Source organism: Numenius arquata, chromosome 6, assembly GCF_964106895.1.
Source record: "Numenius arquata chromosome 6, bNumArq3.hap1.1, whole genome shotgun sequence".
In the NCBI taxonomy this organism is placed as follows: domain Eukaryota; kingdom Metazoa; phylum Chordata; class Aves; order Charadriiformes; family Scolopacidae; genus Numenius; species Numenius arquata.
The window spans coordinates 53520534-53542997 of record NC_133581.1 but is presented as its reverse complement, the minus strand read 5'-3'; the positions used below and the strand labels follow the sequence as shown (position 1 = coordinate 53542997).

General features: G+C 34.7%; 1 protein-coding gene across 2 annotated transcripts in view; it reads left to right on the top strand.

Annotated features, from left to right (window-relative positions):
- Positions 1 to 21612, top strand: part of STRN3 (striatin 3) — a 66079-nt gene extending 44467 nt beyond the window's left edge. Inside the window, exons 8-16 of one of the 2 annotated variants that reach the window (XM_074150020.1) lie at positions 3849 to 3982; positions 11674 to 11849; positions 11980 to 12027; positions 13184 to 13305; positions 14893 to 15060; positions 15316 to 15456; positions 16560 to 16667; positions 18941 to 19027; positions 19138 to 21612. In XM_074150020.1, the coding sequence (XP_074006121.1) occupies positions 3849 to 3982; positions 11674 to 11849; positions 11980 to 12027; positions 13184 to 13305; positions 14893 to 15060; positions 15316 to 15456; positions 16560 to 16667; positions 18941 to 19027; positions 19138 to 19307 (1154 nt within the window). In that variant the 3' untranslated portion in view covers positions 19308 to 21612. The remainder of the gene's footprint in view (positions 1 to 3848; positions 3983 to 11673; positions 11850 to 11979; positions 12028 to 13183; positions 13306 to 14892; positions 15061 to 15315; positions 15457 to 16559; positions 16668 to 18940; positions 19028 to 19137) is intronic. The other variant, XM_074150018.1, reaches the window with a different exon arrangement.
- Positions 21613 to 22464: the final 852 nt, after the last annotated feature.

Sequence of the window (22464 nt, the reverse complement as noted above, 5' to 3'; positions counted from 1 at the left end):
TATTGGACAAAACAATCTTTTTGAAGAAATAGATGCTAAATTTCAATCTGATAGGGACTGGCTTTTATTACCTGGTTGCTGTAGCACAAACACTTCAAATAAAATTGTCCATGCTATTTGCAAATAAACTATGCCTTCAGGATTATAATTTCATTATATTTAATGTGTTTATATGTTTTCAGCCTATCAGTGTAGTTTGGGCTTTATTCATTAAAAGTAATAGTGTGAATACCTCTATTGTCATATCTGCTAATTGTGGTTTCTGCATAGCTTTTAAACTTGAATACTAGAATGTAAATTTTGCTGCTTGATCAGAAATTATATCCTGAACACTATGTGACTTTTTAAAGTGCTTGTCTGTACCGTATGGTGCAAAGCTGCAAGCAACCAAGCTTAGTGTTGTCTTTGAATTCCTTCTAGGTCTGTCTTTCCTTAACAAGGCCAAATACTTCATTATCATAAAATGCAGATTTTGCTCAATTATTTTTTCATCTGTGTTTTAAAAGCTAAGTTTTTTGCAGACAACTTCAGGCTTCCTTGCTGGACACACTAGCCTATGCTGATCATTGTTACCAAGTCATAATGTTCTTGTGAATGTACGAAGGTTTATGCTGTACTCTGAAGTGTTACAGTTCTGAGGTAGTGGTTGATAATTTTGTTTTTGTATAGAGAATAAAACATTATTCAGCTCATTTTTAATTTTTTTTTTATTGAGGGGAGGAGGGGGTTCAGGAAGGAAAGTAAACTACGGTTCTAATTGGCTGGGATTATACCTTTTATACCTCTGAAGGTGTGGATTTTAGTTTTTTGTTTGGTTGGTTTTTTTCTCTCTCAAGCGCCTGGTTAAATATGATGAGAAAATTTTTATGCCTTAATTACACTTTATAGTTTTGGCCATAAGAAATTGGAGGTTCCATTTCACCATATTGCATGACTTCTAGATACAGAATCAAATGCTGCATGATTCTCCATCCACTGTATTTTACAGAGACTTATAATTTTCATGTGTTGCTTTTCTTTTTTAATGATCTATAGATTGTGGGGGGTGTTCTATAGACTGACAAAAAATAGCAGTAACAGCTAATTGCTCGGGCATTAACTGCTGCTTTTGGTGAACCACGTATTAACTTTCTGGAAAACAACATTAAGATGAGACTGTTGTACAGTAGACAACAACAGCATATATGAACGTACATATTTGGTTAGATTAAAGCAGTTTCAGTCTGTACAAATATTACTGCTTGATTTGTGACTTAATTATGTAGATGTCAAGAACTTGAGGATAAGAATTGCTGGTTAGGATTGGCCAAGCAAATATTTAGCCACTGCATTTTTTTTTTCTCACCTAGTTTTACCTACAAAGAAACTTGTACTATCACATACATTTTTACTTGGTATTTATTGGTTGCAAACCCAGTTAAACATAGATATTATGCTATGAGGGTAATATTGTACTCTGTGTGTTTTAGGAAAGTAGTTTCTTTTTAAAGATGGAAAGCATTCAATAAGCAATTTATTTAACTTTATCATTTGCATGTATCTGTTGATACATTGTTTTTGATGTGTGGAGTTGTGGGTGTTTATGTTTAGTAGCTATGACATCAGGCATCATTCATTGGATTACTTTTCTGCCTTTTTAAAACGAAAACAGCTTGAACCCGTTTTTTAAACTTCTTTCAATGTGTCTTATTTTAAAATAATAAAACACGCAAATAAAAATGTAGTTATACAACTTGTATATACATATTGGCAACTTTAATAATGAGAAATATAAATTTCAGATAAAATTTAGCATGATAGCTTTATTTAAAGATGTATTAATCTCTGATGCACAAAAAGTTTGATAAATTTATTATATAGACAATTAGGTTCACCCAGAGAATGTTTGTTATGTTATTTTATTTCTTGCTTCATATAAAGTATTGTTTGTGTCACCTCTTATACTCAGCTCAGGCACTTTCACTAAGAAATCAATCCTTAGAAATTCTGATCTCATCTAATAATCATGGATGGCTGGATGCACCCTCACCCTCCCTAATAAAAGCCCTAAACCGAAAAACCAATAATATGGGAAATAGGTGGTAACATGGAAAATAATTAATTTCTAGGAATATGGCTTTTTCTGAAATATAGGTGGTTTGGAATTGACTGTCAAATTGAGTAAAATATTAATGGAAATGAAAAGCTTATTCATATAAGGACATAGTAAGCTATTTTGGGCTGTTAATTTAATGTAGTATTCTGATGAGTCAAGACCTTTGTGTGGATTGTGAATGTTGTAAAAAGAGGTGATTGTAGATAGTTAGAACACCATTTGTTCTTTTTATTCAGTTTTAGGAACCACCAGTCCTTATTCTTACGTAGATTATATTCTTAGATTCTCACATACAGTTGTGTTGCTTGTAGTAATAAGGTTACATTAATTTAATAGTACAGCAGTTCTCAAGCATTAGAATTTGTTTTATTCCTGAGAAGTGATTTTTTGATCTAGCTGGGCTGGCTCCTCTCTGCTTTGCCATAGCAATGATCCTGGACATTTATAACTTTACACCTGGTCTTAGTTTTCTTCAGCTGGAGTGGAACATAACTAGGTTACCATTCAGGTAGCAGCGATACAGAATATTGAAGATGCATGTTCAAAACGGGAATGTGTTGATTATTAGTCCTCTTGTTTAGAACTATTTTTGTACAACAAAAAACTGGTTATTGATGTTTTTCAGATCTGGAAACTTTATTTTCTCTGGGTTTCGAGGTTTTTTTTTTGAGGGGATTAGAAACAAGGGGTGGTGTTAAAGTGAGGCCATAACTCTCTATTGCAAATCAGTGAAATCCAAAAGTCAAGCAAGTTTAATTTTTAAAGATGTCAAATATAATTTAACGTATTTTGTAGATGTTTGCACTTAGCTAAAGTTCACACATAGCTAAAGTTTAAATACTCTACCTAACAAGTGTACCAATTTTTGCACAGAAAGGAATACTGATAAGTAAATGCACCATCTAAAATATACTAAAGTATTACAATGTTCAGGCCTTTCTTCCTGTTCCTCACTGCTAAATTAATACTTGTGGGTAGGAGGAGGTATACAGAATTGTTAAATAGTGTAAAGAATATGGATGAAAATGTGAAACTTTATTATTCAGTTGTGAATTCAGAATGAATGGTTATTAGAATTTTTATTCATTCTAAATGATAATTAACAGAAATGCAAAATTTTAATTTGGGGAAGGCACAGATAGCTAAGATAAATATCAGTTGAGTGTATTTTTAAATTAGAATCCAAAATCATGCTGAGAAGGTAAGAGAGGGAATTCCTGGATAACAGGTGTTTGCTTTTTAAAATAATTTAAAAAATCAAAGTAGAAGAGATGTTTTGTAGGAGGCCTTCAGCCTGAGAGTTGAAAAATACATACATATGCAACTAGAGATATTTGAAACTGTAGTATAGTAATAGTGTAATGTAATAGTATATTATTTGCAAATGGATAGAAGGCAGATAGCATGGTATAGTAAATGAAATATTTAACTGAGAATTTGGAGACTTGGGACATTTGATATTGCAATGTAAAGTAGTGTCAGTCAAGTCACTTGTCAGTGGTATTGAACAGCTCTGTAAAATAAGTTGAAATCAAATGACAAAGCATTATATGAGTGATGTATTTAATATATGTGTGTGTGTTTGCACATGTGTGCGTGTTGTCATGCTCTTTTTGTTTTTTTTTATTTGGGTCAGTACTACATACAAGTTTGGTTTTAAGCTCTGCTTTTATTTTAAGTGATGAATAATGCAGTTTTTCATCAGTTTGAATTATTACATTGAGACTTAAAGAAACTGTTTTGTTCTTTGTAGCTGAGCCAATAACGTTTCCACCTGGAGGAGGCAAGTCATTTATTATGGGTTCTGATGATGTGTTGTTAAGTGTACTGGGCCTTGGAGACCTTGCAGACTTGACAGTAACAAATGATGCAGACTATAGTTATGATGTAAGTGCAATTTTATTTTAAAATTCTTTATACAGTTTAATCAATAATAGTTGGGTCCCCTCTCCCCCACCCTGAACATTACGGATGCAGAGAACAGAGGTTTCATTTGCAAAAACTATTACTTGGGAGGAGGAGCCCTTGTGAATGGGCTAAGTAATTTGGGTAAAAAAATTCAAATGAGATGAATTGTTTGTTTTCTACTTAGATAATTTCATTCAGACTGTCACTGGAGGAATGTGTTATGACATAAAATAGAGATTGACGTTTTAACATTAATTTGTTTGAACAAAAATGGCAATTACACACTGATACTGAATATTGAGAAGACATGGCATAAAACACAAATATTAACTTATTTCTTTGCCCCCCTTTTTGTGCATATGTAGTGTTAACAGTATAGACTACATATAGTAGTATATTTCAGAGGTAAGCTTTTAGGGTGTATTTTTATTATAATCCAGAGTGTTCTGACATTCCTTTGACCATATTTATTAAGCTACTACCAATAGTGTTATATGAATTTTTCATTGGCTAGTAACATATGACTGCTGGTTAGGGAAGTGTTCAGGTAAGTCTTATATATTGTATTGTATTGTATTTAAAGTGTCTTGTGGTTTTGAGTTGGGATTGGTTTTTTTATTGTTGTTGGTAAGGTACCTCTCTGTTTTGTTTCTATAACTTTTCAAGTTAGATCCATGATGGTTGTACTGGAAACCATTACTGAGTATTTTATTAAAATCTTAGAATCTGCAAAGTGAATAAATAAATTGTTTATAACTTTTTACAGGGTCTGAAAATACTTGTGTGTGATTACACACCTTTTTTTAATCATAGTTGTCCTTTAGTATTTATAACCGGTAGGAATCTTAATTGCTGTAATGAAGTAAGAGCTAGTATTTACATTTCTCCTTTATTGCAGGGTGTTACGTTACATAGTTATATTTCCCAAATAACAAATTAAAAAGTTAATTACCCATCTTTCTATTACTGGACAGCATAAAAATAAGTGCAAGGGCTTTTTAAAATATTTGGAGTAGTTTTTAGATTTGTATTGTATATTGTTCTGTTCACAGTAAAGGTTAACATTCAAGTTGTCTGTTTCATTTTAAATGATGTAACACTTCTGGGAAATAACTTAATATCAGAGTTCAATTTCAACTCTTTCCACCTTAACTTTTTCAGGATTTGGCCTTCTGTCTAGCTTAATCTCTCATGTAATCACATGTAAAAAGTGTCAGACTTGAGAATCATGTACAGTTCTTCAAAATCATCACTTTTTTTTTTAAGTTTCAGTGAAATCTATGAACAATTGGACTTCAAAGAAAAGTTTTTTAAAAGTTTCAATTGTAAATGCTTTAGAGCAGCTTAAATTTGAAACATCTAGTAGTAGTAACTGCTAAATGCTCCTGTCTGTATCTTTGAAGAATTAAGAAAAGTTTGGTTTAATGCTAATTTGCACAAGGAAAAATAAATATTTTAAAGCAGTCAGAATGTCAAATTGAACTTCTGAACTTGTCGATTGATTATTTTCTTTATTTCCATTTTACTGACAGTAAATTTGAGGCATCAAAAAACTAAATTATATACTTTCAGTAGTGAAGCAGTTACAGTTATGATATTAGATCACAAATTGGGTTTGGATTTGCATTGCATTATATGTCTGTCCTATTCCCCAGCTCAGAACTTTGGACTGTCAAGGCCTAGTGGGTCACACTAGCGCTTCATTAAATTTATAAAGATAACGTGACAACATTTGGCTCTTATGACACATTTTTGTAACTACAGAATTTTCTTATTCTTGCAAAAACCTAAATTTTTTAGGCACCCATCTTTCCTCTTCTGGCTACCAAAATCGCAAGTCAGCCTGTATGCTGGACAGTTAATGTGTGGGCTAATTGGTATGGTGACCCCTGGGGCTGGGCTGTAGTATTGTATTTTGCATGGCTACATTCTTGGTTGGCTATTTTTAATCTCATGAGAATGATTATCAGTCACAATTAATAGCATAAATTACAGTATTTCTACAACTCCAGCATTAGCAGAATGCTTTCTATCTCTATTATAGATCATTATTGCCTGTTGTTCTCCAATTAGCTCTGCACTGAGAATTACTATGTACATAGAAGGAACAAGAAGTTCCTGGGCTGAAATGATAGTGGTCTGGAAGAACAGTGAGAAGCAGCGTCACTATTCTTGTACTTTTTCTTAGGCATTTTTGGCTGGGTTTGGCTACTGTCAGAGGCTGATGCCAAGCTAGAAGTATCTTAGATCCAAATAATGCAATCATTACTATGTTCTGATGCCATAATGGCAAATATATGTCATACTTCTTTGTACGCTAAAAAGATTGCAAGAATGTCTTTGATGTAAAGGAACAAATTTGTGATATCTCCTTCAAGAACTCTAGTGGTCGAGGTAAAATTGGTCTGTAGGATAGCCCGTGAGAGACTTTCAGAAGCAGGATTGGTGTTGCGGAAAATGTCATCCTTGAGTGCAACATTGCGACTTTGCAATATATTATTCTCCTCTGTGAAGTTCAGCTTCTTCATAAAACAGTGCATAGCCATTTTGCTTATTCCAAGAAGGAGGAGTATTTACAGGTGAGCCAAGACAAACTCAGGATGCATTACAATGAATAATGTAATTGACACCAACTGATCAAATTGTTTCAGGAGAACCTGTGGTACTTGTGGCAGACCCGAAAATACAGTTTTTATTGTGCAAAGAGTGATGCAGGGTAGAACTTGGAGTTGCCTTTGCTCTTGGAAAACTTAAAGCAGAGAATAGAGGACGTAAATACGGAAGTATGAAATGCTGCCTCAGCTAATAAGGAATTTGCAACAGAAGGCAGCACCTCACAAATTTGGCTGGTACAGGAGACACAAGATAGAAGTAATTTTTTGCTCTCTTACTGGATTGTTCACCAAATAGGAGTGAGAAGTAATTGACCACAATTGTCACTTGGTTTCCCTGCTTCCTATCCGGTCCTCCTTTCCAGTGCTCTCAGGGATTTTAAAGCATGTCTGAAAATGTGGGGTGGCTTCTGACTTCTTCGTGTTTCAGGCTAGATAAACTTGAAGTATCAAATAACACAGATGGAAATGTTTTTTTTTTATATTTTTATTTAAGAAAGGAATCTCTGCCCTGTCGTGGATCTGAAGAGACTGAAATTCAGATGCTATTAGTTCTCCATCACAATGTTCCTTCAGGTTAAAAATTCCCTGATGGTTGTTAATTTCGGAAGTTGTTTTCACATAACTGTGGATCTGCAGGGCAATAAGGCCATGTCTTGCTTTGTACCTGTAATACAGTACTTGTAGGACATCTTAATCTCATTCCCTTTTGAGCGTAGTTGAGGCCACCTCCTTTTCCAGTAAACCTCCAGATAAGCAGATAAGGTTAAGCTAAGTTAATGTTTAAGTAAAACAACGAAGAAAACCCACCCAAAGAACCACTTAATATTCCCACTTCTTGCATTTTGCTCCCAGTCAGTCCATGCTCTTCACATACCTTGTGTGAGCCATTATAGTGCTTGAATAAATAGTGCCCCAACAGGGTTCCACTAGTTTTCATATGTGGCTCCTTGATGAACGTTGTATTTTGAAAAGGAGGGGATATGATGTGGATGGGGATTAGGTTTTAAATCTTAGGAATTTCAACTATAGCTAACAATTTTTTTTGAATGAATGATTTAGTGCACAAGTCCACAAGATTAGTCATCTAAGTGGTTGATACTGTTAAGACTGTACAATCATCTCGGGTCATGTCTTTTTTTATATGTAGTTCTTTATATTTCCCTCAGCGTGCGTACCTGTATCCTGAGGGAGTAATATTGTTACCAAAGCAAGTGCTCCCATTTGTAAATTTTGGATTCTGTGGCTGCACAGGGTGGTGGTGGTTTTCTGCTGTGTGACTGGCTGCAAAACAGAAAGTCCTCATTTATCAGAGCATCTAAATTGGAGATTTCCAGATCAGTCACAACATTATCAAGAAAAAAATAATATTACAACATCAAAAGACTCTGACTACAGTTACTAATTATTGCTTTCTAATTTCTCTGGTTGCTGTAGGTGAGTAGTTGATTGAGATAGGGAAATACGCGTCTCCTTACTATGCTGTAAGGATTCTGTTGACCGCAGGGTCAAGGAAAAGCTTCCTTCCCCGGTGTCTTTTTTCCTTTATTTCTTTTTTTTTAGTGGTTTGGGTTTTTTGGTTGGTTTTGAGGGGATTTTTTTTTTTTGTTTTGTTTTTATTTGTTTAGCTCAGGTGTAGTTTCTTCAGTCTGATTTGGTGGTGGTTTACGAGGCAGAATGAATAGGTTGCTCACCTGTGTTCCCATACAGACAAGCAAAACGAAGGCAAAAAGGGATTTTTATTAGGTTAGATTGTATTATTAGGTTAGAAGTATTATAAAGCAGACATTTCCGATTCTGATTGGTTCCCTAATCTCTTAGCGCTTTCTTGTGGTGTATGGTTTGTATGGTTGTTTTTTTTATTTTGCTCTTAAGTTTAAGGAGATTTTGTGGTAAAGGTTTATTAGGATATGCAAAGTGTTTTGTGTCTCCTCACCTAGACAGAGATTTTGTTTGTTTGTTGGTGGGTGGTTTTGGGCGGGGGAACAACAGCTCTTTTTTAGGTAGACCCTACTATTCTAAGCATCTACTCTGTGGCTGTTTACTGACGGAGGACTAGGATCAAGGATTCAGCTCTTCCCTCTTGGTCCTGTAAAGTCCACCAAAGCTTAGGGGAAAAGGGAGATTATAGTCTGCCTTCTCACAACTTTCTTTATCTTTGGCTTTAACAGTAAAACATTAAGACTCAATGGGGCAGTGTGTCTGTGCCTTCTGTTTCCAGGGGCTTTTGAGATGTCATGCTTTAGAACATTGATATGCAGTGTCACATTTCACTTCTTTTCCATTATATCTCTGGCCCATTTTGCATCTCACATTTATCCTTGTAATCAGCAAATCCCTTTTCCAAGTCCTTGACCGTGTTTTCCTGAGATGCATTTTTCTCGGAAATATACTACTGGTTACCTTTTTTCCTTAGAGAGATTATAAGGGTGTCTTTAAAGATGTGTCAGTTGTTCTCTTAGTCTTGCAGCAAGAATGTCAAGACTCATTGGAAACATGCATGGGGGAAAGAATTTTTAAAAACGGCTTATATATAACTAGATTTCTGGGAAGGTGTACCTGGTGTCTTCTAAAAGAAGCAAGATATTCAAGTCTGTTTTAAAAAAATTAAGGTTCTAAAGCTGTACTTAAGATAGGAAGTGTACCTTGTTTTTCCTAACTTCTGTACCTTGCATTTTAGCAGATTCCACTGAACTGCTAAGAATGAAATTACCATTGCAACAGCCATTTTAACAGAAAAGACCTTTTTTTTTTTTTTTTTTCAAGCATTAGGACCACTGTTTTCAGTCCTGGCTTTCTTGAATTGACTCTTCTTCACAACTATAATAGAAATCGGTCTAGTGCGGATGCACATCGCATCCAAATGATCAAGGTTTTCTGTCTAATCTGGAACATAACAACTAAAAACGAGCCATTGCTGTTTCACATAATTGGCTTTGATTTCTCTAGGCCCCAAATGACCACAAGTGCATGAGGCAACTTGAGTTAGTGCAAGTGGATGAATACATTACATAATGAGGATTAAAAATATCAAGGGACTCTGCTAGAAAAATGCCATTTTTTTTTTCTTTTTTTCCTTTCTTCTCTTAGCCGCTTTTGATTCAGGGAGGTGAATAAATATGCAGTTTGGGCTGAAAACTATCAAGTTTTGATGCAGAACTCCAGAATTCCACTCTGTTCCCTGAAACAAAAACTCCTCTTTTTAGGAAGCTTGTATATAATAATACACAGTGTAGTGCTAAATAACTTAAATCTCAATAAAAATATTACAGTATTCAGTATGCTCTGAAGTAAGAAGGTTAGAAACAAAATGCTTTGTTATGAAATGTATTTGTTGGATAGTATTTAAAATAACCCTGGTTACATGTCTGGTATAACAAGTTTCTGTTGCTTGATCTGAATTTGCACTTAGGCCAGAAATTTACATTAATAAAAGGAAAAAGCAAATGTTTTCATATCTGTAATTCAAAACAGTAAATTTTATTGTCTGATCCTTTCTATTTTGATTGGATAGAATGAAATTTAGTTTGAGTCAATAGTGGTAATTCAGTCCAGAGTATAGATTTGGTCTAGGAATACTTACTGCAGTATATGGTAACGACAGATGTAAGGTACTAAGATTTTATTGGCTATGGGATATTTTAATCTCTTAAGTGTTGCTGAAAATTGTAGAATAGTTTGTGTTGGAAGGGACCTTTGAAGGCCATCTCGTCCAACCCCCCCACCCCTGCAATGAGCAGGGACATCTTCAACTATATCAGGTTGCTCAGAGCCTCATCCAACCCAACCTTGAATGTTTCTAGGGATGGGGCATCTACCACCTCTCTGAGTAACCTGTTCCTGTGTTTCACCACACTCATTGTAAAAAATGTCATCTTTAGTCTAAATCTACCCTCTTTTAGTTTAAAACCATTACCTCTTGTCCTATCACAAGAGGCCCTACCTATCTCTATCTTGGGATAACAGGGGATTCTGGCCTATAGTTGAGAAACATACTTTAACATGTTACATGGTGAATAGATAGTGTGTGAGGCAGAGGATAGGATTAGTTTCCATTTATTCTTAGTTTTCTAATTTTGGTCATCTAACTAAAGTCAGTTTTGTAAGCTCCCCTTATAATTACTTGAGGGGAAGAGAGAAGTACCTGCACATGTATTTCTCCTTATGATGGAGGCTTAGGACAAGTGGGATGTAGTCTTTTAAGGGTCTGCTCTCTGCATAATATAAATTGTATTCAAAGCTCTAAATTAGTTTCCTGCAGTCGCTAGAAGAGTTTGAGATTTTCAGGTAACTCTTATGAGTTACCTCTAATTAACATTAAGGAGCTGTAATTATTTGTATTTTAGCCTAACAGTCTATTGGATTCACAATATATAAACATAAAGTTTGCATATATTGTTCCACATAGTAACTAAGTTATTGTCTCATTAATATATTTTTAACTCATTAGAGACTTTAAAAATTATTTATATGTAATGTTATGTTTAAAATCATAACAAAGGGGTATTGAAATTTGGATTACCTATTTCTGCGTACCTTCACATGTAGAAGTATTCAAGAATTTCATGTGTTTGCTGTCGTTCTCAGTCAGGTTGCTCATCTGAGGAAGATCACTCATTAGCAATCTGAAGCTCATTTTTATTGTGCTTAAGTGATAAATGAGCGTTTGACATTTGTAATCTCTTCTTTGTGTGCAGACAATATGACAATCAATAAAACCTTTATCTTTCTTCAGGGAAGAAGAACCAAATTATCATTGCACAAAAGGGTTAAAACCAGTCTGAAAATCTAGGCTTCTTGTCTGCATATTCAGCGTTGTACTCCATTCCACTCTGGGACAAAAGAAACTATTACAATAAAAAAATTTGCAGACTACCTTGCATGCCAGAGAGGGAGTTACAGATGCATATGGGCAAATCAATAGATAAATGCAAATTTAAGATTGAACATGTATTAGCTGAATCAAAAAGTAGCGTTTTCCTAAAACATGGAGAGATATATATTATACATATTTTTAAACCCAAGATAAAATTATTTCTTTCCTTTTCTGTTTTTAAGCTGCCAGCTAATAAAGATGCCTTCCGAAAGACATGGAACCCTAAGTACACACTACGCAGTCATTTTGATGGAGTGCGGGCATTAGCTTTTCATCCTGTAGAGCCTGTGCTGGTTACAGCCTCTGAGGACCATACTCTAAAACTTTGGAATTTGCAGAAAACGGTTCCTGCCAAAAAGCAAGTATATGGGTTTTTGTCAAACATCAGTTGTGTTTTAAATGCCTTTGAAATTGATAAAAATCTTAAATGTTGTCAGAGGTTTTCAGTAGATACCGTGTAGTGTAATAACTCTTTCTTTCTCTTTCAGGAGTGCCTCTTTAGATGTAGAACCCATCTACACATTTAGGGCCCACATGTAAGTGACATAATTAATGCCTGATAAATGTATTGTCATTATCACGTGGATTCATAAAACACCTCAGTTTTAAAGCCACAAATGTATTTATTTTTACATTGTATAGACAAGGCCCATTATACCTCGTACAAACAAGTGAATACTGAGTCCCTGTCATGAATTGCATAGTCCGTGATAAAACAATGGTAAATGTGGTTAGTTGCAACGGAGAGGAGAGATTGTAGAAGATGATCATGAAATCACCTGAGTGATGACTGTATATTGGACTGTGGATTTTGTATATGATACGTGAAGATAAAAAAAGTAGAATTTATTAGCCTCACCTAGTAGCTTCAGATACAGGCCTGAGAAATTAAAAGTACAGATACAATCATCAGGACAAAAAAAACCCCAACCATTGAACGTGGATTCAATGAGTAAAAAATAAGGGGATCAAGCAAGTGACTAGAGGGTTCTTGGTTTTTTTAGGGGCTTGAATAAGAGAGAAAACTTCATTGCCATGCCCTATCTACTACTTTGGCCTATCCCGGCAAAAAAATTTTCTCTCTTATTGCGGTGTCAACTCAGGATTCTTCTTTTCCCATCTCAAGTTTGCCGGCTTTGTGTGCAGATGGTTTTTCATTACACACCATAATAAATATTCTCATTTCTGATTGTGCTTCTCTGATACCACAGCAAACAGGTTGAAGAAGTTAACCCAGTAGAAGTCTAACCTTGGCCAGAAAGACTCTTTGTAGGATCATTTTTCTCAACCAGTTTACTGGGGCATAGGTTACTGTCCGTTGTAAATAGGATGAGAGCATAGTTTGGTACAGAGGGGAGCTATGACCACGTCTTTCAGCACAGCTGGCTATTAGATTTGCATAGATGCACTGTATAAACTTTCTGTTTGGAGGTGTGGTTACTGTTGCTTCTGAGAAATACGGTGGTGTTCTTTGAATTCTTGAATTTGGATAGTTTTATCTAATATGTTATGAATATTTTAATACAGGTTGGTGTTGCTTGTTGAGACTTTAAAAAGGTTTTAACAGAATTTTCTAGTTCGAATTTTTTTAACTACTTAATCCAATCCAATTTTTTTTATTTTAAAGTAGATAGCCAAATTTTCACTTCTGTCCTGTAGGCAGTATCAGTAAACTTCTTTGTCTCCCAATAGTGGACCTGTATTGTCATTGGCAATTAGTTCCAATGGAGAACAGTGTTTCAGTGGTGGTATTGATGCAACCATCCAGTGGTGGAACATGCCTAGCCCTAACGTGGATCCATATGATACCTATGGTAAGTAGCTTTTAAGAGATAAACAACTCATGACCATTGTCTTAAACATTAATTTTCTGCTTGATGCTAATGTGTTTTTTAGAGCTTTTGTGAAATGTAACTGCCATTTATCAACAAAATTGTGTTTTCAACTTTTTGTGTGTGGTAAACATTAATTATTTATTCCCACTTGCATTGATGACATACTTTGTATAGAACTGTAATACAACTGGCAATAGAACTGACAATACAACTGACAATAGAACTGACAATTTCTGAGGTTTAGGCTGTAAAGAAAAAATTAGTCATAACTCTTTAAGAAGAATGATTACTACTTTAAACCAAAATTCCAAATTTTTGAATTACTATTTATTTCTTCTGATAGGAAATTCTCAGAAAACTAAGATAAGTGTACTAAAATTATGTCCCATGTCTTCTGATTTCGTATCTCAGTTCCCATAACCGCTGTCTCTAAAATTAAAGAGCTGGTAACTGCTTGGAAAACTGCACATCACTCTCCTGCCATTTATTGTGATCAGCATTTTGCATTTAGTGTAATTCTAAGGGTGCAGTTCTGTGATTGACTGAAGCTTGAATGGAACCGAGTCAAGATTTCTTCCTCCTCCCCTGTGTCAGCATAATGAGGGAGCTAATACATCAGGCTGCATCATCTGTGGCAGTGAAATGGTGAGGGGTGGGAAGCAGTGCTATCTTGCACTGATTTAGGAAGACTGCTACACCCTGTCCCTTAAAACCAATATATAAATCAAATTGTGCCTCTCTGTTAAAAATTTATTCAATATAGTCTAATCTATAAAAATGGTCTGGTTTGTTGGTATAATTTTCATGGGCCTCAGACAGAACTATCTCTACTCAAATTATTTTTAAAAGAGAGCGCTCGAATGGGATTTTTTTCCTCCCTGAAGCTTGTTAGCGGGGTTTTGGGTTGCAAGACCAACTTGTTTCTAATTTCCTGCAAAACTAAAATTTAGTGATTTATCTGGCTTTATTCCTTTCCATTTATCTTTTTCTCTCATTTCTAAATGCCTGGTAGAGAATAGATTAAAAACCCCTCTCTAAAAGATGTGAAGAAAATAAGAATGTGTGTCCCTGTTCCACAACAGAAATCATCTTGTTCTAATTATTGGGGTGCTTGAAAGTTTTAGAGCATGCCCCTCCATCGGCAGAGTACACTGAGTAAAAACAGCATTAGGTATCAGTGTCTAAGTAGAAAGCTGATTTTTTTAGGTGCTTTTGCACCTTGTAAAGAGGAAGGGCTGTGACCAAGCATCTTTAAGATGGTGAATTTGGAGGGAAGAAGCAAGTGCCTCAGAGAGGAGGTGGTAACAAGTGTGTATCAATCTGGAAAAAGGGACATAGTTATTTGTTTTTCTTTTCTTGCTTTTTTGCTTGTTTGTTTTTGAGAAAGCTGGCAGTGGTTGTGCAAGATGACCTGCGTAATATCCTAGCTGTTGCTTAAACAGGAAGGGCTGGGGGGTTATATGACAGTTTTAAATGGAATTTCATTTATATATTAAAGTACAAGTAATACATATTTAATGCTTCTTCCCTAAAGAGGTTTCATTTCTGAACTTTTGTTTTTTCCAGAGCCAAACGTTCTAGCTGGCACATTAATTGCTCACACAGATGCAGTCTGGGGTCTTGCTTACAGCAGTGTAAAGAATCACTTACTGTCATGTTCAGCAGATGGCACTATTAGATTATGGAACCCACCAGAAAAAATGCCCTGTATTTGCACTTACAATGGAGAGAAAGGTAAGTTTTTGCAGTGATTTTGAAAATGTGTTATGAGACAGCTGGTGATTCATCCAGGCTCGTTACCTAAATGGAGTTAACAGGACTAAAGGGAAAAGATCTTTTAATAAAGTAATCCTGGTGCTGTAGCATTATTCTAAAGAAAGAAGCTAATTTCTTCTTTGAAGTATAAGTATAAAACAAACTAAACGTTTAAACTGCCAAGAGTTTTAAAAGCGTTTCATTCTTTGTAAAGATACTTTTCTCTCTTTCTAGAGCATGGAATACCTACATCAGTTGACTTTATAGGTTGTGACCCTGCTCATATGGTGGCATCTTTTAACACTGGCAGCACAGTCATCTATGATTTAGAAACATCCCAGTCAGTGGTAATGCTTTCATCGCAAATAGAATCTGGTAAGTAAAGCTCTTTTGTATTAAATGTCCATCTTGGATGAGGTATCTTTATCCAAGTTTTATTATATGGTGAAGTAAATGAAAAAATTTTGCTGCTGTCATGCATCATGCAATTTGAAAGCTGGTTAGATGTTTAAAGATGCTTGGAACAGACATTGATATCTGATGAAACTCTAGATAGAAGAACCTTCTTTTCTTGAACATATGAAAGTGTTCCATAAGGAAAACCTCCAGTGTCTGGTCATTCCTTTCTATGAAAAGAGATCTAAAAGAATAATGCAAGGGGAGAACTTGCTTCTCCCCTCCAAGTAGTCTAGTTTACTTAGTGATTATACTTGCAGTATTAAGTAGCTTATAATAAAGATTTCACCACAGGCTACAAAACCATGTAAAAGCTATATTCTGGATAGCTTGTGCAAAAACTAACATTGATAGTGAGAAAGAACATCACTAATTGGAGAAATACCTTTCCTGGTTTGAAGAGAGAATCTTAATTGGAATCAACAAAAATTAAGCACAGAAATGAAGGGAATCAGCCTTAAAGCACTGGCATATCAAAATAAGAAAGTGTTTTTTTAAAGAGTATTCTAAAAGCTTCTAAAGAGATTATAGACCATTCATTGTTTCTTTAAGTTGAAATAAGATATAAGTGTATCTGGCAGAATCTAATAGGTTGGGTTGACTTCAGTTATTTGGCTTTTCTTTTTTTTCCCAAGCTAAATCTTTTTTGATGTGAAGGTGTAAGAGGTGTGTGCTAAACATAAGTTATAGATGCCGCAGTTTCTACTGGGTTAGTGCTGCCCTGCAGTACTTGCTTGGTTGTTTGCTTGCACTTCCAAGATCTTTCATGTGTATAAAGCACTTGTACAGCTTTAATATTACAGTACAGTGGCTGGATTCTACCTGGCCTAGCCCCATCCTGTAAAGCAAGAAGCTGTTATTTCTTATGAGATTCACTGATGCTCTTCCTAAAATGTTACTAATTTTATTTATATAATATTAGATGATATAGTAAGCTAAAGTGTAATGCTAAAATATTCTCATTTTAACTGTAACCCTTTCCTTTAAGGCAGGTGAATATTTTTATTTTATTTTATTTTCAGGTGTACAATCAAATAATCATATTAACAAGGTAGTAAGTCATCCCACGCTTCCTGTAACTATTACAGCACATGAAGATAGACACATCAAATTTTTTGACAACAAAACGGGTAAGGATGAAGAGAACCTAACTTGTATGTATGAGTTTGTTTAAAGTAAATCTGGATGGGAATAATGAGAATCCATTTGTAGAAAACTTACTAGTGATGCAGTTTTACACAAAAGAGAACCTTTGGTATTTCTGAGATTAAACTTCTTCAGTACCTTTTCTATGAAACAGTGATGTTCATTACAATTGTGATTTCAGGAGTCAGAAAATAACTGTCAAAACCTGCAGAGATAGTTGTGAGGGACAAGAAGGTCCTCTTAAGTTAGCGCTTTGCTAATTTATAGAATGTCTGCCATTTTCTTCCTATCTTCATCATTTCCGTGCTTCTCAGTAGTAAAGAACATCGCTTTGTGCCTGTTAGGGCAAGAAATAACCCTAAAATCATTGTAGTCACTGTGTGATACTGAAGTTGCTGATTAAGTTTATAAAACAGAAAAGAGGGGGAAAGAAAATAGGGAAAAACTGCAGTCTGTCGTGACAAAAAGGTTGGAATAATTTTAAGAACAAACATAAACTTATTGTTTGTCAAATTATTCAGTTGCTTCCTGCATGTTATCCTACATGGATAAAAGCTGGAAGAAAAAAAAAAGACATCAGCATAAGCTGACTTTAAGCACATGTGCAAACTCCCTGTTTCAAGTGGGTTTGGTTTGGACCAAGTCAGGGATGGTGGTTTTGGGGGTTTTTTTGTTTTAAAGGCAAAAAGCTAGACATTTTCTCACCCTCTCACCTTCCCTGAATGTATGTTTTTGAATTGTGGGCATTAAATGTGTTGCAATGATTGTCCTGAAATTGAAATTTGTTACTTTAAAGAAATAAAGATGCAGTATAAGGAGAAAAATCTTCCATGAACAAATAATTGGGTGAAAGATAGGAAACAGAATGTAGAAGTAAATGGTCATTTTGTGAAATAAAAAATTACCAGGTCCTGGAGGGATCAGCAATAGTTCAACGTAACATAAATCATCTGGACAGGGGACAGTATGTTGACAGTTTACTGACATTCATTAATTCAGGGTATTGAAGATGAAGTCTGATGAGGAAGAACTGAAGATCTTAATAGACTTAAGAGCAGCCAAATTAAATTCCATGTGGATAAATATGAAATGATGCATGTAAGGAAAAACAAACTTTATAATATAAAATAATACTCATTAGGCTGACTGTTCTTACTCAAGGTAAAACCTTGGAGTTACAAGAAGAGGTTGGATGAAAATGTTAGTTCGTTGCTTAGCAGTCAGAACAGCAAAATTGTTAGGAGGAAGGAAAGGAATAAACAACAGAGTCATTGTTAATACCTTTGTATGAATTTTGGTGTATCCACATGCATACTTAGTGTTCCTCCAGTCTCCCTTATCTCAAAAGGGATATGGTTAAAAAAATTATCAGAGATCTTGAGTAGCTTTTAGCTTATTCAGGAAGAATCTTAGAAACTAAATAGGCTGAGATTCTTCAGGAAGACAGACAAAGATGATACATTTTCTTCATGTTGGTCATGATCTTACTGGGATTTATTTGCTTTCTTTTCCAGTACATGAACTAAGGTTCAGTTGATAACCCCCAACAGGTGACAGGTTCAAAACAGGAGGAGGTGGCTGTTCTTACATGCAGTTAAACATTTTGGAACTCCTTCCATAAAGCATCATGAGATGCTGAAAGATATATTAATATTAAGAGTCCAGGAACGGAGGTCACTGGAAAGAAATGCATTAAAAGTAGTTGAATGCAGAGGTAACACCTCTGGTTTGTGACATAACTGAAAGGTTAACTGTTAGAAGCTGGAGAGTATTCTGGGCAAGTATCACTTTTATAGTTGCCTTGTTTTTATTTTTTTCCCTGGTTTATCACCAATAGCCTCCCTCTTAACAATGACAGAGTTAGATGGACCTTTGGTATAACTCAGTAAGTCTCTTTTTACAAAGCTTCATCAGCACTTTGTCCTACTGGAGCAGACATTAGGACATGTAAGGGACTAAAAATTTAGGTTCTCACCCAGTCATTTTAGGATTCGTCTTTATTGTCATTACTCCCAGTAAAGATGCCAGGTGGATAAAAAGAGTGCTTATAATGGAAATGCCTTTTTCAGAGTTGTCATTTATCCACATGCTTATGCAAGAGTCTGCAATCGAAACATAATAATTTCTGATAGAATTGTATCATTCAAATATTATTGGAGTCTAAATAAGTGTGTTATTCTGTATTGCATTTAATGGGAATGTTACGTTTAAAAGAAACAATACTTCACAGGAAATTCACTGTTTATTTTGCTTTTAGGTAAAATGATCCATTCTATGGTTGCTCACTTGGATGCTGTCACAAGTCTAGCTGTAGATCCTAATGGAATCTATTTAATGTCTGGAAGTAAGCTTTTTTTTTCATATTCTGTATGCTCTAAAAATTTTGCATTTATGATGCACTTAAGTGTCTGACAAATCTATCTTTTCTCTTCTTTTTCCTTGTTTCCTAAACAGGCCATGATTGTTCCATTAGGTTATGGAATTTGGACAGCAAGACATGTGTGCAAGAAATAACAGCTCATAGGAAAAAGCTGGATGAATCAATTTATGATGTAGCATTTCATCCGTCAAAAGCGTATATTGCCAGTGCAGGAGCTGATGCCCTTGCCAAAGTGTTTGTGTGACACAGCAGAACAAACCTGCATCGTAACAGCAGGTCTGTTTGGACAAAAAAGAGGGAATGCGTCACTGCCATCAATGATAAGGTTACCAATAAGACACTACATCTGATCTGCCTGGGTGGAGGCTCTTATGTGGTATAAGTTGGTGAAAAGTCACCATATCTTGAACAATGTCAGGCTCATCCATTTAACTGTAATTACTGTATTTGGGGGGGTGGGGAGAAATACAAAAAAGAAAACCAGTATTTGTAGCCTTGACTGGATATGAACTGAGCGTATGTCTGTTCTTTAGGTGTCTTTAAGCAAACGTGGAGTCTGATCTTACAAAAGACTTTTATTTTGGACTCTGTGTGCTGCCTTAGGGTTAGGAATGTGGTGCTCTTGTGGGGGGAAGTGAGCTCCAAGAGTAGCTTTCTTTTCATCTCTTAGTAATCTTCTGTTTATCAGTTGAATGCCACAGATTCCCCTTTTAAACTTTTATTTTGCTTTAAAGAAAAGGAAATTTAACTTAAAATATTTTAGCATTAGTTGCACAAAATGTTTGGATAAAATTCTAGTTTTTATAAGTCTTTTTATATATTTAGCCTGTCACAACAGTGCTCAAGATTGTATTGATAATGTTTTTCTGCATTATAGAACCCTAAAACACAGAGATCTCACTGACCCGCTGCCGTGTAACCACACTCTTCCCTTCTTTTGCCTAATACAGCTCAGCTAAGTCCTTGCATAAGGATGCTAATTCATCATCATCGCATAACTGTCTTCATAAATAAAGGACTGTAAAAAGTGTTCAAATGAAACACAGAGGGGTTAACACCCCCGAATGAACTCTTTAAAAAAAAAAAATTAATCTTGGCATCCTATCACTATGTGATATTTTGTACATCTTACTGTATTTACGAGTTTATTTATCAAGGATTACCCATCTTGCTAATGGCCTATTGTTATTTATTTCACTTTTTGTTGGTCTTTATATCCTTTTATGTAGTGTGTTAAAGGGCCCTGTATATCTATTACGGCACTCTTTGAACAGTCTAAAATAGATGAGAAAATGGGACATTTGATAATTCTAAAGTTGCAAACCAAGAATTTCTTTTTCCTCTGGTTAAGTACCTGGAGTGGAGTTGATTCCAAAAACCAATTTGTTTCAGAACTTTTGGAGTGAAAAATATTTTTATTTGCATTTCAAATAGAATACAAAAGTAGTTGATTCAAGATTCATAAATCTGCTGTGTTTTGACTAGTTATTCCCTGCTTTTATTTTATTTTCAGATGTGCTTCAGTTTATGGTGTAACTAAAGATTTTGTTTGTGTAATGCATGATTAATACAATAAAGTATTTTTTCTAGTCTTCCACAAAACTTTTCTGATCAGTTTGCAAGTTTTGATGAGTTTTGTAAGGTTTCTGTTTTACAAACTATGAATCAGCAAATTTTTAAGATTGTACCACATAGCAAAAGTACAGCTGTTGAAAAATAATGTATATAAAATGCATATAATAAATATTAAATGGTGTACCTGTATGTTACTGTTGGCTACATTATTTTGTGTTGCACAGTTTGAAAGTGTCATTCTACAAATTACTAAATTAGGTCTAAATTTTAGCAAAATTACCATTTGTTTATTATGCTTATAAGCTGCTTTGCTTTTGGAAAATTGTAATAGTTGTCTGGATGTCATCCAACTGTTCGGTTTCAAGCAGCAGTACCCACATATAAGAACATGTTTCCACAATATTTTTAAAGATTTTTACAAGAACAAATTGTTTGCTAGTGTATTCTTAGAGCCTTTATAAGGCAATAATCACACTGTTTTTCACTATCTCTGTCTATGAAGTGATTCTCAAGTGATTTAGGAACCAGAAAACTAATCTGTTTTTATTTCAAATTGCCGCTGAATCATTGTGTTGGAATTTAAAAAAAATGTATATATATTTTAAAAATAATTTCTAAATGCTTAAGATTTGCCCATATGTCAAATGTTATCTGTTAACCTTTGTTCATTTATTTACAAGTCCTCCAATAACCAACAGTATGCAACAGGGCAGTCTTTTTGCAAAAGGCTAAGCTGCAGGTCAACATTTAGTTACACTGCGGGGAGTCACTTCTCTGAAAGTGCATCAGCAGAAATAGAATACCACATTGTGAATCAGAGATTTTCATGTAAAAGTAGTATATTTAGATATATAAATTACCTTAAGCTGGAACATGTTCCTATAAGTGGTTGTAACTGTATTGTTCCATGTAAGTTTCCAGTTTTGCAGTGAGAATGTATCTCATACCATCTCATGTCAAGCGAATTAGATTTTAAAAGAAAAACAAAAAAAGGAAAGGAAAAAAAGGTGCTCATGGTAGGCAGAATACTGCAGTTATATTCTGAAATTTTGTTTTATTAATAATGTTACGTTGCTTGAAATGTTACAGTAAGTTATAATTGTATAGAAATTGGAGAATTTTGTCCTTTATCATGAAGATTAAGGTGAGGCCTTTCAGTAACTGCTTGTAGGACACTAAGACTTTACTTTTGAAAGTAACATTCAGCTGATTTGCACTTTTTGTTCCTTCCAGTCTAAAGCATTCAACTAATCAACAGACAAGAGAGTATTTGAATTTTATTGGAAGTAATTTCATAATCGCCTTTTCTGAAGCCAAACATTGTTTCTGGCAGCTTTTCCAGACTGCTGCATTTTAATGCTTAAATGAAATGTGATTGTTTAATAAACATTGCCATGCATAACATTTACTTTTTTTTTTTTGAACTGTATTAAAATTGAAATGGTAAAACCAAAAATATTTGCTTATTTTCCTTAATTGAAATCTTAACGGTCAACTTAGTTCACTAATGCATAGTGGATCAAATGCTGTAGCGAGGCTTCATTTATTGAATATTGACAATAATCTAATACAGTCTTAGTTTATTTATTGTGTGGTATAGCATGCTAAAACTTTTATTTGTTTTTTGTTTTGTAGAACAGAAGAGCTGTAGTACTGGTGATGGGGAAAGAATGATAGTGCTGAAATAAATGTTTTCATTTAGCAAAAACAGCTCAACTTACGAAAGGACTGATTTACTTCTCTTTTGTAAGAAAGACCCAAAGGGCTTCTTGCACTAAGAACCTGAATGGAAAGATCTAAATATGTTTAATAATACATTTAGTGTT